The following is a 14,660-nucleotide window of genomic DNA, read 5'->3' as shown; positions in this document are numbered from 1 at the left end:
CCCAATTCAAAAGTAATAGCAGTGTGCATAACTACAATACTAGGAGAAAGGACGATCTTCACTATTCAAGATTAAATCTAATATTGGCACAGAAAGGGGTGAATTATACTGGCACTAAAGTCTTTGGTCACTTACCAAATAGTATCAAAAGTCTGACAGATAACCAACAAGTATTTAAGAAGAAATTAAAAGAATTTCTGAATGACAACTCCTTCTACTCCATAGAGGAATTTTTAGATATAAATTAAGAAAAAAAAAGAAAAAAAAGAAAAAAAACAAAACAAAAATATTAAAAAAATAAAAATAAAAAATAAAGAAAAACAAAACACACAAAAAAATAAAATTGTTGTATTAATTTAAATATGTTGTTAAATTAACCTAATTATGTCATGTATTGGAAAATTCGACTCGTTCCACATCATTACGAAATATCGTATTCATGATCCATGGAACTAGTATTAATCTAATCTAATCTAATCTAATCTAATCTGTGTGCACCACAGTATTAGGTTGCCATGGCAATAGATTCGCAGCTGTTGGACATGTGTGATACTTGTGGTGAGGTGTCAGAAGTCCCTAGAAGTATATCCATTGTAACAAATGGCGAGCATGGGTTTTACGTGTCATGAATGTTACGGATATGTGTTTGTGAGACATGTATAGTGAAAAATTCCACAATTTTCATCACTATGCTGATGCAAACTTCTGTTGTTCACCTTCAATGCATGGTTATTGAAAGTATCACTTCGTAAACAGTTTTTTGTTGTAATTTGCAGTTACTAGCTTATAAAAATTCCCCCTAATGGTAGTATATAAAATTACTCTTACTTTACGAGGAAAGTATGCAAAATGGTGAAAATCCTGGGCCATTAATCTCTTTGCTTCCTGTTAAGTGTATAACAGATTCAGGCTTTGAAATGTGGAAAGAATTATAAGGAACAAAATGGGTACCAGGCCAGTTAATCACAGTAATACACTCCTGGAAATGGAAAAAAGAACACATTGACACCGGTGTGTCAGACCCACCATACTTGCTCCGGACACTGCGAGAGGGCTGTACAAGCAATGATCACACGCACGGCACAGCGGACACACCAGGAACCGCGGTGTTGGCCGTCGAATGGCGCTAGCTGCGCAGCATTTGTGCACCGCCGCCGTCAGTGTCAGCCAGTTTGCCGTGGCATACGGAGCTCCATCGCAGTCTTTAACACTGGTAGCATGCCGCGACAGCGTGGACGTGAACCGTATGTGCAGTTGACGGACTTTGAGTGAGGGCGTATAGTGGGCATGTGGGAGGCCGGGTGGACGTACCGCCGAATTGCTCAACACGTGGGGCGTGAGGTCTCCACAGTACATCGATGTTGTCGCCAGTGGTCGGCGGAAGGTGCACGTGCCCGTCGACCTGGGACCGGACTGCAGCGACGCACGGATGCACGCCAAGACCGTAGGATCCTACGCAGTGCCGTAGGGGACCGCACAGCCACTTCCCAGCAAATTAGGGACACTGTTGCTCCTGGGGTATCGGCGAGGACCATTCGCAACCGTCTCCATGAAGCTGGGCTACGGTCCCGCACACCGTTAGGCCGTCTTCCGCTCACGCCCCAACATCGTGCAGCCCGCCTCCAGTGGTGTCGCGACAGGCGTGAATGGAGGGACGAATGGAGGCGTGTCGTCTTCAGCGATGAGAGTCGCTTCTGCCTTGGTGCCAATGATGGTCGTATGCGTGTTTGGCGCCGTGCAGAAGAGCGCCACAATCAGGACTGCATACGACCGAGGCACACAGGGCCAACACCCGGCATCATGGTGTGGGGAGCGATCTCCTACACTGGCCGTACACCACTGGTGATCGTCGAGGGGACACTGAATAGTGCACGGTACATCCAAACCGTCATCGAACCCATCGATCTACCATTCCTAGACCGGCAAGGGAACTTGCTGTTCCAACAGGACAATGCACGTCCGCATGTATCCCGTGCCACCCAACGTGCTCTAGAAGGTGTAAGTCAACTACCCTGGCCAGCAAGATCTCCGGATCTGTCCCCCATTGAGCATGTTTGGGACTGGATGAAGCGTCGTCTCACGCGGTCTGCACGTCCAGCACGAACGCTGGTCCAACTGAGGCGCCAGGTGGAAATGGCATGGCAAGCCGTTCCACAGGACTACATCCAGCATCTCTACGATCGTCTCCATGGGAGAATAGCAGCCTGCATTGCTGCGAAAGGTGGATATACACTGTACTAGTGCCGATATTGTGCATGCTCTGTTGCCTGTGTCTATGTGCCTGTGGTTCTGTCAGTGTGGTCATGTGATGTATCTGACCCCAGGAATGTGTCAATAAAGTTTCCCCTTCCTGGGCCAATGAATTCACGGTGTTCTTATTTCAATTTCCAGGAGTGTATACAGCTGATCATGAATGAAAATAAACTAACTGACCCCCAACATGTTACTACTGCTTTCAACAATTATTTCTCAAATATAGCGAAGCAGTTAATAAATACACACCATGACAAACTGCCAACCAGTCACTCAATCAAAAAATTCATTCAAACACAGTATCCAGAAACACCTGAGAAACTCTCAAGAATCCTAAAAGAATTACCTAATAAATATTCAGCGGGTGTTGATGAGATACCAGATGCTGTTATCAAAGCTAGTGCAACATTTATTGTGGAACCACTAACAGGCATAGGAAATTCATCTTTTAAGAGTGGTGTATTTCCAAATAATCTAAAAACTGCAAAAGTAACACCTTTGAATAAGAAGGGTGCAAGAAGTGATATTGCTAATTATAGAACAGTTTCAGTTTTGTCAGGCTTCAGCAAAATTATGGAAAAAATGTTTCTTAGAAGATTAACAGTTTTCTTAAATAGAGAGAGGCTGGTAAGTGACTCCCAACATGGGTTTAGAGGTGGAAAGTCAACTCAGTCAGCAATTTTTGCCTTCTTAAATGAAGTATTAAAAGCAGTGGATGATAAACAACATGTATCTGGGATATTTCTGGATCTAAATAAAGCCTTTCATGTAATTGATCATGGCCTTCTCTTGTGTAAATTAAGTAATTATGGAATTAGAGGCCAGTCTGGAAAGTGGATCCAGTCGTACCTCAGTAATCGTCAGAAGCTGCTCACGCTCAATAATGCCTGTTTTCTGGCATTCTCTGGCAACTGCCATATCGAACCTGTTTCTAAAAGTCTCGGGATAGTATTGAGAACGGTGATTCAAAAAGTGTTTCTTTCAAAATAAATTTCTTTTTACGAAAGTTGAATTATGTTAAGTGTGAGAAAGTGGGATGAATTTCTTAAGTCACAGAGCTTTTAAAACTGAACACTTTGAGGACCAGCCACTTACAAGAATTTCGAGCCCAGAGGACCAAACATTTATGGCATTATTTTAAATTTACTGGCACATTTGTGTGATGTATCTTAAAGTATAACACATTCAAAAAAAGATTGTTACTACATGTGAATGGTTAGCTTCTCTTGTAGCTTATTAATCTTAGAGACCAATATTATCTGTAAAAGCTTAGCTTTTCTTGTAGGTATATTAATGTAAACTATGAACTTTTCCTCTTTGTGTGTTCGCTTTACGTAACAGTGATCTTGCTATTGGCTGACAACAGCACGTGTCCTATGCTCTGAATATCTGGTGTCATCGGCCAGTGAGATCACGCGGCACGAGATATGACTGGCTTACAAAAAGGAAATCGCAGTCTCGATTTCAACGCTTCGGAAACTAACGTACTGTGTTTGGTGCAATTCGAATTTATACTTTCGCAATACGAAAATATGCACCCTATATGTTGCTGCACATCAAAGGTCTTTCCAAAACGCCTCTCCCTTCCCCCCCCCCCCCCCCCCCCCCCCCCCCCCCATCAGTAGTCTTTTCAGAACTTCTCTTCCCCCCCCCCCGGGGAAGTTACTTGCCAATGTATAAACCATTCAAAGGATTGATAAGTTTTACAGTTCCAAAGGAAAAAATCTACGAAAAACCTACTGTCACTTAGCACCGTAAAAGTGTATTTTCCCCTGGGGAAAGGTATATTTTTTAAAGGGTATATCCAGGATTTTTTTTCCCTTGTCCACGATACACCCTGCTATAGTACGCATCCAGTTTAGATTTTACTTCTTCACCAGTACATCACGTGTCACATTGATCTCCTCCAATGTTTGAATTTGATGCTAAAGTCACCACAAGCTAATTCCTTAATATTACAATGGAAAAGGCATTATAAAGGCATCATAATATATTCCAAATTGTACATTCGCATGAAAATACAAGTGTTAAGACATTGATCAAAAAAAGTGTGTGTGTTGACGTTGTTCTAATCAGTAGAACAATTCATATACCTTTAAGGCACAAAGATTTGAGAGATCTAAAGCTGTTAACGTGTTACCTAATGACTTGCTATTGATGGATAAATGTACTGTGCAGAAACTATCCTAGCTTTATTGTGTACATAACGGCATTTGAACTTTGAGACTATTATTTTTTTATTATGAATGAAAAACACAAAAACTGGTGTAATGTTCTACAGTATTTATTATTTTATAAATCAGTTTTTGCCTGTTATGCGATTTCAGTTATAAAGATTAATATTCATCCTTGTACCTGATTGCACGACAGTCAAAGAACTTACGTATAAAATAAAAAAAATATATAGTAGAGTATTACACCATTGTTGTGACTTTTTCATTCGTAATGTATAAAATATTCTACCAAGAACCAACGGAACAGTCAATTAATGTTATGTTTATGTTTTAGGTCCTCCAGGAACTGGCAAAACGTTACTTGCAAAGGCAACTGCTGGTGAAGCAAATGTGCCTTTCATAACAGTTTCAGGTTCTGAATTCCTTGAAATGTTTGTGGGAGTTGGCCCGTCTCGGGTTAGTAACTGTGTGTGTTCAGAAATTAAAATTCTTTTATTTTGACAGTATTTTGAAACTTTGACTTTTTGACAGGTCAGAGACATGTTTGCTATGGCACGAAAACATGCACCTTGCATTCTATTTATTGACGAAATTGATGCAGTTGGTAGAAAAAGAGGTGGTCGTGCTTTTGGTGGCCATTCAGAACAAGAAAATACTCTGAACCAGCTGCTGGTTGAAATGGACGGTGAGCACCTAGATGAAAATATATATTTTTATCTCCTTTATTGAGAGCCAAATTTGATTGTAAAATAAAATTTAAATGAGAAAGAAAAACACATATTCCAGACATGGGAGGAGTGGCCGAACGGTTCTAGGCGCTATAGTCGGGAACCGCGCGACCGCTGCGGTCGCAGGTTCGAATCCTGCCTTGGGCATGAATGTGTGTGATGTCCCTAGGTTAGTTAGGTTTAAGTAGTTCTAAGTCCTAGGGGGACTGATGACCTCAGAAGTTAAGTCACATAGTGCTCAGAGCCATTTGAACCAGACATGGGAGAAAACAAATTATGTTTAAATTGTAACAAGTAGAAAATGTAAACTGCACATTTATCTCTCAGTTATCACATACAGTTAAATAAAAAGTAATGGTAATTACTCACCATATTGTTAGGTTCCCTGGAACTGTAGCCAGAGTTGATTTTTAGCATGCCTTTCAGTTTTCCCTGCCACAAATACTAGAATTATTTTTGTTTCGAAACTTCAAAAGATTTCTTATTTTTAGTAGTAGATTGCTGTTGCCATAAAAAATATCGAAATTATCACTTAGTATAAAATATCTTCATGCATGTCTTTTTAATTTTTCCTGTTTTTTACATTATCGGTGGAACCACACATGGTGTGGTTGAAATTTCTTGTAAGAATCATTATCCTCATTTGCACAGGAAACAGTAAGAGTAATTAAATTGTCTACTATGGTTGGGGATCTGGTAGGTGCCCATTAGTTGCAGTTGTCATTTTCTCCATCAAACGTGGTCTAGATGTCCAGATTCTTAGCTCCGATGCAGCCTATATATGACACTGACGTTTCTCGTTTATTTCCAGTGGTTGGAGATTGGCAAGCCATCTGATGAAAACTAAAATTCTGAGTCTAGACATGCCCGTACTTGTGGAACAAAATACAGTTATGGCAGAGCAAACACTTACGATGTAGGGCCGAGCAGAAATTTATCTCCTTCCACTTAAAATTATTCTCATGTTACAATTCTTGTTAACAGGAAAACTCTGCAGTTGATCATGTGTCTCTCTAACTTCTTCTGGTGACAAACTTTCTATCAAATAACAACCAACAAAGATTAAATCCGATCCTGAGACATCTGATCATTGTGTTACAGCATTCAGAATGTAGGTCTGTTGGTCTGTCTCTTTTAATTACTGGAAATTGTGTAAGTTGTCATCCTGTATACTACTGGCGTAATGTGTGTGATCCATAAACTTAATAACAATGGTCTGCCACTGCTGTCATAGGGTCTAATCACACATACCAACATTCATCCCTCTTCTTTATCAACAGTTGCGGGTAGTCTGCAAATCAATGTGCATTGAATCTGCCCTACAGATAATAGCAGACAACTTATAAACACTACAAGAATAACTTCACTGACTAATTTAATGTAACATATTCCTTAGTTTTACAGTTTTATCAGTTCTTTCCAAATAAATGCTGTTTATTGCAGCTTGTTCCAAGTCCTCAAGTAGTAGTTTGTGTGGATCAAATCAAGTTCAGATTACACATACTGTTATAAAGTACAAAAGGAGCATAGGTTTCATAACTCGGTACAAACTTTCTGATGTAGACCACTCACCATATTTTAATGTATAGTATTGTAGGCATAACCCATATCACTTCAGGCAGGAGGGTTACCTTCATAGTCTCAGATGCTATTGAATTTAGCATATGTTAAAATTCAGGAGTAAGTAAGAAACACATATTTTTTGGGTTTTTTTCCAAAAAAAAAAAAATCCTGCCCCGAGATAGAGGCCTCCAAAGATGACATTGTGAACACAATTTTGAAGATGTGAATTTTGGAAATTTTTTTAAAATGTTGTGTCTCTGTAACAGTTCTAGATATTTTGTTAGAGTTTCTTTATTTGAAAGAAAATTTCTTTATGATTACAATGGTATCCTCCGTTTGGACATATCTGTCTAAGTTCTTGTACTGTCGCCTTTTTGAAATTTTTGTATAATTTACAGAAAAAAATTTTTTTCCAAAAATTCCAGTCCAGAAAAGTTACATGTTTTTTTTTTTCCTTGTGATTAGTAAGTACCCTGTAGTACTATATTCTCTGCAAGAGAGAGCTTTTTTTTTAACTTTCAGGGGTAATGTATGTCTTCAGTGAAATTGTTTCTTACTAATTTATTTGTTACGGTGTTTATTTCTATTGTCTTTGTTGCGGTTATTTCTTTTCACTTTCATTGTTACAGATATTTTGTACACTTTGTTGCAGTTTCTTGTCAGTTTCTTTGTCATGGTTGTTCATTGCAGGTTTCTGTATTGTAGTTGTTCAGTGTGAATATGTTTACTGAAGAGGCTTCTAAGAAATCTGAGACCATCCACTGAGTTCAGTTTTTTTCATGAGGAATTTGCCAGTTGGCACAGTTGCAGTGTGTTTTGTGAAAAGGACTGTTTGAAATGTCTTCTGACTGGGGACGCGGGAGAGTGAAGTATGATGACTATTTGCATATCCATAAAAAAGTGGATATGCAAATAGTTTGTATGGCTAAATGATGAGGCGTCCTCTTGGGTAAAATATTCCGGAGGTAAAGTAGTCCCCCATTCGGATCTCCGGGCGGGGACTACTCAAGAGGACATTGTTATCAGGAGAAAGAAAACTGCCGTTCTACGGATCGGAGCGTGGAATGTCGGATCCCTTAATCGAGCAGGTAGGTTAGAAAATATAAAAAGGGAAATGGATAGGTTAAAGTTAGATATAGTGGGAATTAGTGAAGTTCGGTGGCAGGAGGAACAAGACTTCTGGTCAGGTGACTACAGGGTTATAAACACAAAATCAAATGGGGGTAATGCAGGAGTAGGTTTAATAATGAATAGGAAAATAGGAATGCGGGTAAGCTACTACAAATAGCATAGTGAACACGTTATTGTGGCCAAGATAGACACGAAGCCCACGCCTGCTACAGTAGTAAAAGTTTATATGCCAACTAGCTCTGCTGATGACGAAGAAATTGAAGAAATGTATGATGAAATAAAAGAAATTATTCAGATAGTGAAGGGAGATGAAAATTTAATAGTCATGGGTGACTGGAATTTGGTAGTAGGAAAGGGGAGAGAAGGAAACATAGTAGGTGAATGTGGATTGGGGATAAGAAATGAAAGAGGAAGCCGCCTGGTAGAATTTTGCTCAGAACACAACTTAGTCGTAGCTAACACTTGGTTCAAGAATCATGAAAGAAGGCTGTATACATGGAAGAACCCTGGAGATACTAAAAGGTTTCAGATAGATTATATAATGGTAAGACAGAGATTTAGGAACCAGGTTTTAAATTGTAAGACATTTCCAGGGGCAGATGTGGACTCTGACCACAATCTATTGGTTATGACCTGTAGATTAAAACTGAAGAAACTGCAAAAAGGTGGGAATTTAAGGAGATGGGACCTGGATAAACTGACTAAACCAGAGGTTGTACAGAGTTTCAGGGGGAGCATAAGGGAACAATTGACAGGAATGGGGGAAAGAAATACAGTAGAAGAAGAATGGGTAGCTTTGAGGGATGAAGTAGTGAAGGCAGCAGAGGATCAAGTAGGTAAAAAGATGAGGGCTGGTAGAACTCCATGGGTAACAGAAGAAATATTGAATTTAATTGATGAAAGAAAATATAAAAATGCAGTAAATGAAGCAGGCAAAAAGGGATACAAATGACTCAAAAATGAGATCGACAGGAAGTGCAAAATGGCTAAGCAGGGATGGCTAGAGGACAAATGTAAGGATGTTGAGGCTTATCTCACTAGGGGTAAGATAGATACTGCCTACAGGAAAATTAGAGACCTTTGGAGAAAAGAGAACCACTTGTATGAATATCAAGAGCTCAGATGGAATCCCAGTTCTAACCAAAGAAGGGAAAGCAGAAAGATGGAAGGAGTATATAGAGGGTCTATACAAGGGCGATGTACTTGAGGATAATATTATAGAAATGGAAGAGAATGTAGATGAAGATGAAATGGGAGATACAATACAGCGTGAAGAGTTTCTCAGAGCACTGAAAGACCTGAGACGAAACAAGGCCCCGGGAGTTGACAACATTCCATTAGAACTACTGACGGCCTTGGGAGAGCCAGTCCTGACAAAACTCTGCCATCTGGTGAGGAAGATGTATGAGACAGGCGAAGTACCCTCAGACTTCAAGAAGAATATAATAATTCCAATCCCAAAGAAAGCAGGTGTTGACAGATGTGAAAATTACCAAACTATCAGTTTAATAAGTCACAGCTGCAAAATACTAACACGAATTCTTTACAGACGCATGGAAAAACTGGTAGAAGCCGACATCGGGGAAGATCAGTTTGGATTCCGTAGAAATATTGGAACACGTGAGGCAATACTGACCTTACGACTTATCTTAGAAGAAAGATTAAGAAAAGGCAAACCTACGTTTCTAGCATTTGTAGACTTAGAGAAAGCTTTTGACACTGTTGACTGGAATACTCTCTTCCAAATTCTACAGGTGGCAGGGGTTAAATACAGGGAGCGAAAGGCTATTTACAATTTGTACAGAAACCACATGGCGGTTACAAGTGTAGAGGGGCATGAAAGGGAAGCAGTGGTTGGGAAGGGAGTGAGACAGGGCTGTAGCCTCTCCCCAACGTTATTCAATCTGTATATTGAGCAAACAGTAAGGGAAACAAAAGAAAAATTCGGAGTAGGTATTAAAATCCATGGAGAAGAAGTAAAAACTTTGAGGTTCGCCAATGACATTGTATTTCTGTCAGAGACAGCAAAGGACTTGGAAGGGCAGTTGAATGGAATGGACAGTGTCTTGAAAGGAGGATATAAGATGAACATCAACAAAAGCAAAACGAGGATAATGGAATGTAGTCGAATTAAGTCGGGTGATGCTGAGGGAATTAGAATAGGAAATGAGACAATTATAGTAGTAAAGGAGTTTTGCTATTTGGGGAGCAAAATAACTGATCATGATTGAAGTAGAGAAGATATAAAATGTAGACTGGCAATGGCAAGGAAAGCGTTTCTGAAGAAGAGAAATTTGTTAACATCGAGTGTAGATTTAAGTGTCAGGAAGTCGTTTCTTAAAGTATTTGTATGGAGTGTAGCCATGTATGGAAGTGAAACATGGACGATAAATAGTTTGGACAAGAAGAGAATAGAAGCTTTCGGAATCTGGTGCTACAGAAGAATGCTGAAGATTACATGGGTAGATCACATAACTAATGAGGAGGTATTGAATAGAATTGGGGAGAAGAGGAATTTGTGGCACAACTTGACGAGAAGAAGGGACTGGTTGGTAGGACATGTTCTGAGGCATCAAGGGATCACAAATTTAGCATTGGAGGGCAGCATGGAGGGTAAAAATCGTAGAGGGAGACAAAGAGATGGATACACTAAGCAGATTCAGAAGGATGTAGGTTGCAGTAGGTACTGGGAGATGAAGAAACTTGCACAGGATAGGGTAGCATGGAGAGCTGCATCAAACCAGACTCAGGACTGAAGACCACAACAACAACAACAACATAAAAAATTGATATATAAGACAAACAAAAACAGACTTTGTTCAGGTTGGGAATAAGTGTTCTCATTCAAAGACTCTGTTTCAAAGTGAAGATGTTTCCAGTGACAACTTTTTGTGTTCTAAATATTTTAACAGAATAACAACAATGGTAGTATCTGAACAAGGTGAAGCCTCCCACAGTGCAGATGATGCAGATTTTGGTTCAATAGAGGAAGAATTAAATACCCTGAATCAGTTAACTACAGAGGTAAGTGTTAGTCCTGTTAAGAAACTGTGGTCAGTGAAGTCCAGTCATAAGCTCTATGCATCAAGAAATTGCAGAGAAATTGCTAAAGCTATGGATGAGTACCCTACAGCAAAGCTGATCACACTCTTCAAAGTAGAAATTCCATATTCAGAAGAAAATGAACAAAATCGCTCTTCCATCTCTTGTCAGGAATTTTTCACAAAAATCATTTCGGCTGTTAAATATTGTGCAACCTGCAGTTAAAATGTGCAAGTTTTAATTATTATTCCAGAGACATTTTCAAAGAAAATAATTTTGAACCACGTTCCGTCAGTATCACAGTATATGATAGAAAAATCAAGAAAGTTTGTACAGTGTTATGAAACCTATGCTCCTTTTGTACTTCATAACAGTATGTTTAATCCGATAACGTTGAAGAACTTTCTGGAGCATGTGACATATAACACCTTGGTTGGGCGTGTGAAGTCATTAGAGGTCTGTTATGTAAAGCGAGAGATTTATTTGTTTCAAGAATGTGGTGACTGCCCTGGAAAGGGAGGACTGTCTTAACAGAGACTTGGCCTGGAAGATAACTCTGCAGAAACTACATATATGACATGGTAAGAGAATAAATTAAGTAAGAAAACTATTGCCTTTGACAATTTCATTGATGAACTTGATAAATGGTCAGTGAAAGCAGTAACACACCAGCATCTGAAGAAATTGCAACAACACATTGCAGAAGGGAAAGGGTGTGTACAGGCTGAAGAACTATATTTAGTGCTTCACTGTGATTTTGCTGAGAACTGGTCTGTAATTCTCCCACAAGTCGTACAGGTTTCAATTTTTACAGGCGTGACATATTTTCAAAACAAGACCACAAGTGCTGCAGTTGTAAGTAACAACACAGGACATGACTCAGCACATACTTTGCTAGCAATGCGCAAAATTCTTCAACTGCAAAAAGGGGCACAGATCATCATCATAATTTCTGATGGTGCTCCTAGTCATTTTAAAAATTGTTACCAGCTGTTTGAATTGAGTCAGTTACTTGTGCCACCAACTCACTGGGTATACAGTGCTACTGGTCACAGGAAGGGGCCTTGTGATGGTGTAGGCGGCCTGGCTGAAGCTCCATGCTACAAAACATAATCTTTGCAGACCAAATACAGCTGCAATTCCGAATGCTGAGAATTTTATGAGAGTCGTGAAATCTTCCACAGCCCTTATTCTTGTGTCCAAAGAGTAAATTGAAGAATTCTGTGAGCAGGAAAAAGAAGACTGGTCCAAACAAATTACTCCTGTGAAAGGAATTCAGAAGACACATTTTTGGGCCTAAACTGATTGGCGAACTCATATTGCAACACTTTGAAGAGCAAGAAAGAAGAAATTTCGTTCATTCGGCCAAGACCTCGGAAGCAGCAGGATAATATACGGATTCACAACCTGAGAGGGGGATGTTTGTGGCACGTGTGTATGACTGTGACTGGTGGATTGCAGAGATTATAGACAGTTAAACGAAGTTGTAGTGAAATTTATGCTACCACTTGGACCAGCTGCTGGATATAGATTTCCAGCTGAAGAACAGCAACAATGCCATTGGTACTCACTTCCTGTTAACAACTTGTTGAAGGTTGTAAGTGATCCAGTTCCTGTTGGTGCAACAGGAAGGCATCACTCTCTATCAAAGGAAGATGCTGAAGCAGGGGAACACATTTTTCATTGATTGACTGGCTAATTTCAGTAAAAAAACAGAGTGCACAGAAGTTGTATAAATTGAAACCTTTGTCTTTGGACCTTTCACATACATTTTGGAACCATTTAAAATGCTTCAAAAATGAGTCGCTTACTCATCTTTCAAAACTAAAATTATGTTAAATAAAGCTAGGTTTTTATTTTTATGAGCCTGATATGTGATAATGTGGTAATAAAACAGGTTTTATGTATGGAAAAAATTTCTGTTGTTTATAAAACCTGTTCAACCTAAAAGTGGAAGCTCTCATTTTCAGGGAATGTGGAACTGTATGGTACTATTCAACAGGAAAAACATCAAAATTTTATTGATTGGCATTTTATCATAATGCAATTAGCTTTCAAGTAAAGAAAACCAACAAAATATCTTGAACTGGTCCAGAGATACAGCAGTCTAAATTTTTTTCCAAAATTTTCATCTTCAAAATGGTATGTGCTGTGTCATCTTTGGAGCCTGCATTTTGGAGCAGAAATTTGTTTGGAGAAAACAAAAAAAATATGTATTCCTTACTTAGCCCTTAATTTTAACATATGCTCAATTCAATAACATCTGAGACTATGAAGGTAAGCTTTTTTACTAGCCTGTCTGAATTGATATGGACTATGCCTGTAGAATTTTACCTGCACCGGTGTTCATATTATAGAGGACCAGGGTGTGTGTTGCCATTACAGTGGCAAGGTTGAGTTGAGGTCATGGATTGATGTCAGAATATTGTCCAGAGCTGGTTCAATGCCTATTGGCATGTGCTGACGAGAGAGAGGCTGGTTGTGTTGAGGCAGCAGACAGCTGGAGCAGAATGCTGACGTGGGACACCTGCAGAAGCACCTGTGCAGTCCTGTCCCTATTCCACAATTCAGAACAAGACACATCTGCAGATGTGGAAGCCCACCATGATTTCTTGCAGCAGAAGAAAAATCCCACTCTCCCCCATGGTGATGTCCACCCTCTGAGCAGAGGTGTACAGTGTCAGTTTGCCTGCACAAGTACAGGTGGATTGGCAGCTGCATCATCCCAGTCACAAACAGCTGCCCTCAAAGGCACAAGTCCAACTCCGTCTAAAGTGAACCAAAACATGGCCCATCATCTGGAAGATAACAAGTTCACATTAGGGGGAGAGAGCCATGGCAGCTCTACTATTTCGCTCCATGGTGTCAAAAAATAGCGATGGTGCTAGCTTACCTCTCCCCTCGGGGTAGATCCTGTCCCTGGATCTGAACTCGGGGTAATTCTGCTAAGATTCGGTATATATTTCCACACTAATAATGGTGTACAGTATATTCTCCCTAAGCACGGTCAGGACCACAAGGTTCACAGACTATGTAGTTGGCCTAAAACACTAGCCCACTGGCTTTAATTTACACTTAACCTGAAATTTCATATCAACTGATAAAGTAATGCTACCAAATTCTTCTCTTATATGGAATATCCATTAACAGCAAATTGTCTTAAGACTCCCTGCAGTATTACAGAATAAAGTGTTACACGGACTCCTCCTAATCCACAGACCTTTAGTAATTTGCTCCATGTGCTGTAAACTGTCTTCGTCCAATATTAATTACTACACAAAAAAATCATTTGAGTTCTACATCATTAATCCCATCAGTGTACTTTAGTGCAACGAAAAAATCTGCATGTCATTGAGTGAATAATCCTGATCATGTATGCACACAGCTCTAGTTGCAATAACCATAGAAGAAACTTAAGTAACACTGGTAGACTCTTCCTCTCTTACAAATGCTTGTAACATATAGTTTCTCAATTAATCACATACTGTGCTTGACAGGTAGTCCAATCGTCTGGTGTACCGGGGAGGTGGGGTCACATCGGTGCACAAAGAGGGTCACATGGGTGGGCGGCTCCCCACCTAAGGTAGATAATGACTGCACGGAATAAAGTTAGAGCTATTAAGGGCCTGGTATTTTGATGCTCATGCTCATGACCATAAATTGGTTACCCCACTATTACAGTACATGCTGCAGCATCCGATATGCAGAAAATTTGTCCGTCCTGGGTTGCTGTGAGTTGCTTCAGGGGAAGGATGAGGTCGAGTTGCAG

The 14,660-nt window shown here is 39.8% G+C and overlaps 1 protein-coding gene across 1 annotated transcript in view; it reads left to right on the top strand.

Annotated features, from left to right (window-relative positions):
• The window catches only part of LOC124782852 (AFG3-like protein 2), a 198,091-nt gene that overhangs the window by 122,958 nt on the left and 60,473 nt on the right, over positions 1-14,660 (top strand). The window contains exons 8-9 of the mRNA XM_047253977.1: positions 4,762-4,883; positions 4,959-5,112. Coding sequence (XP_047109933.1) covers positions 4,762-4,883; positions 4,959-5,112 — 276 coding nt within the window. The remainder of the gene's footprint in view (positions 1-4,761; positions 4,884-4,958; positions 5,113-14,660) is intronic.

Source organism: Schistocerca piceifrons, chromosome 1 (genome assembly GCF_021461385.2).
Source record: "Schistocerca piceifrons isolate TAMUIC-IGC-003096 chromosome 1, iqSchPice1.1, whole genome shotgun sequence".
NCBI classification, from domain to species: Eukaryota; Metazoa; Arthropoda; class Insecta; order Orthoptera; family Acrididae; genus Schistocerca; species Schistocerca piceifrons.
Note: the sequence above shows the minus strand (reverse complement) of the source record. Positions and strands in the feature narration are given on the sequence as shown.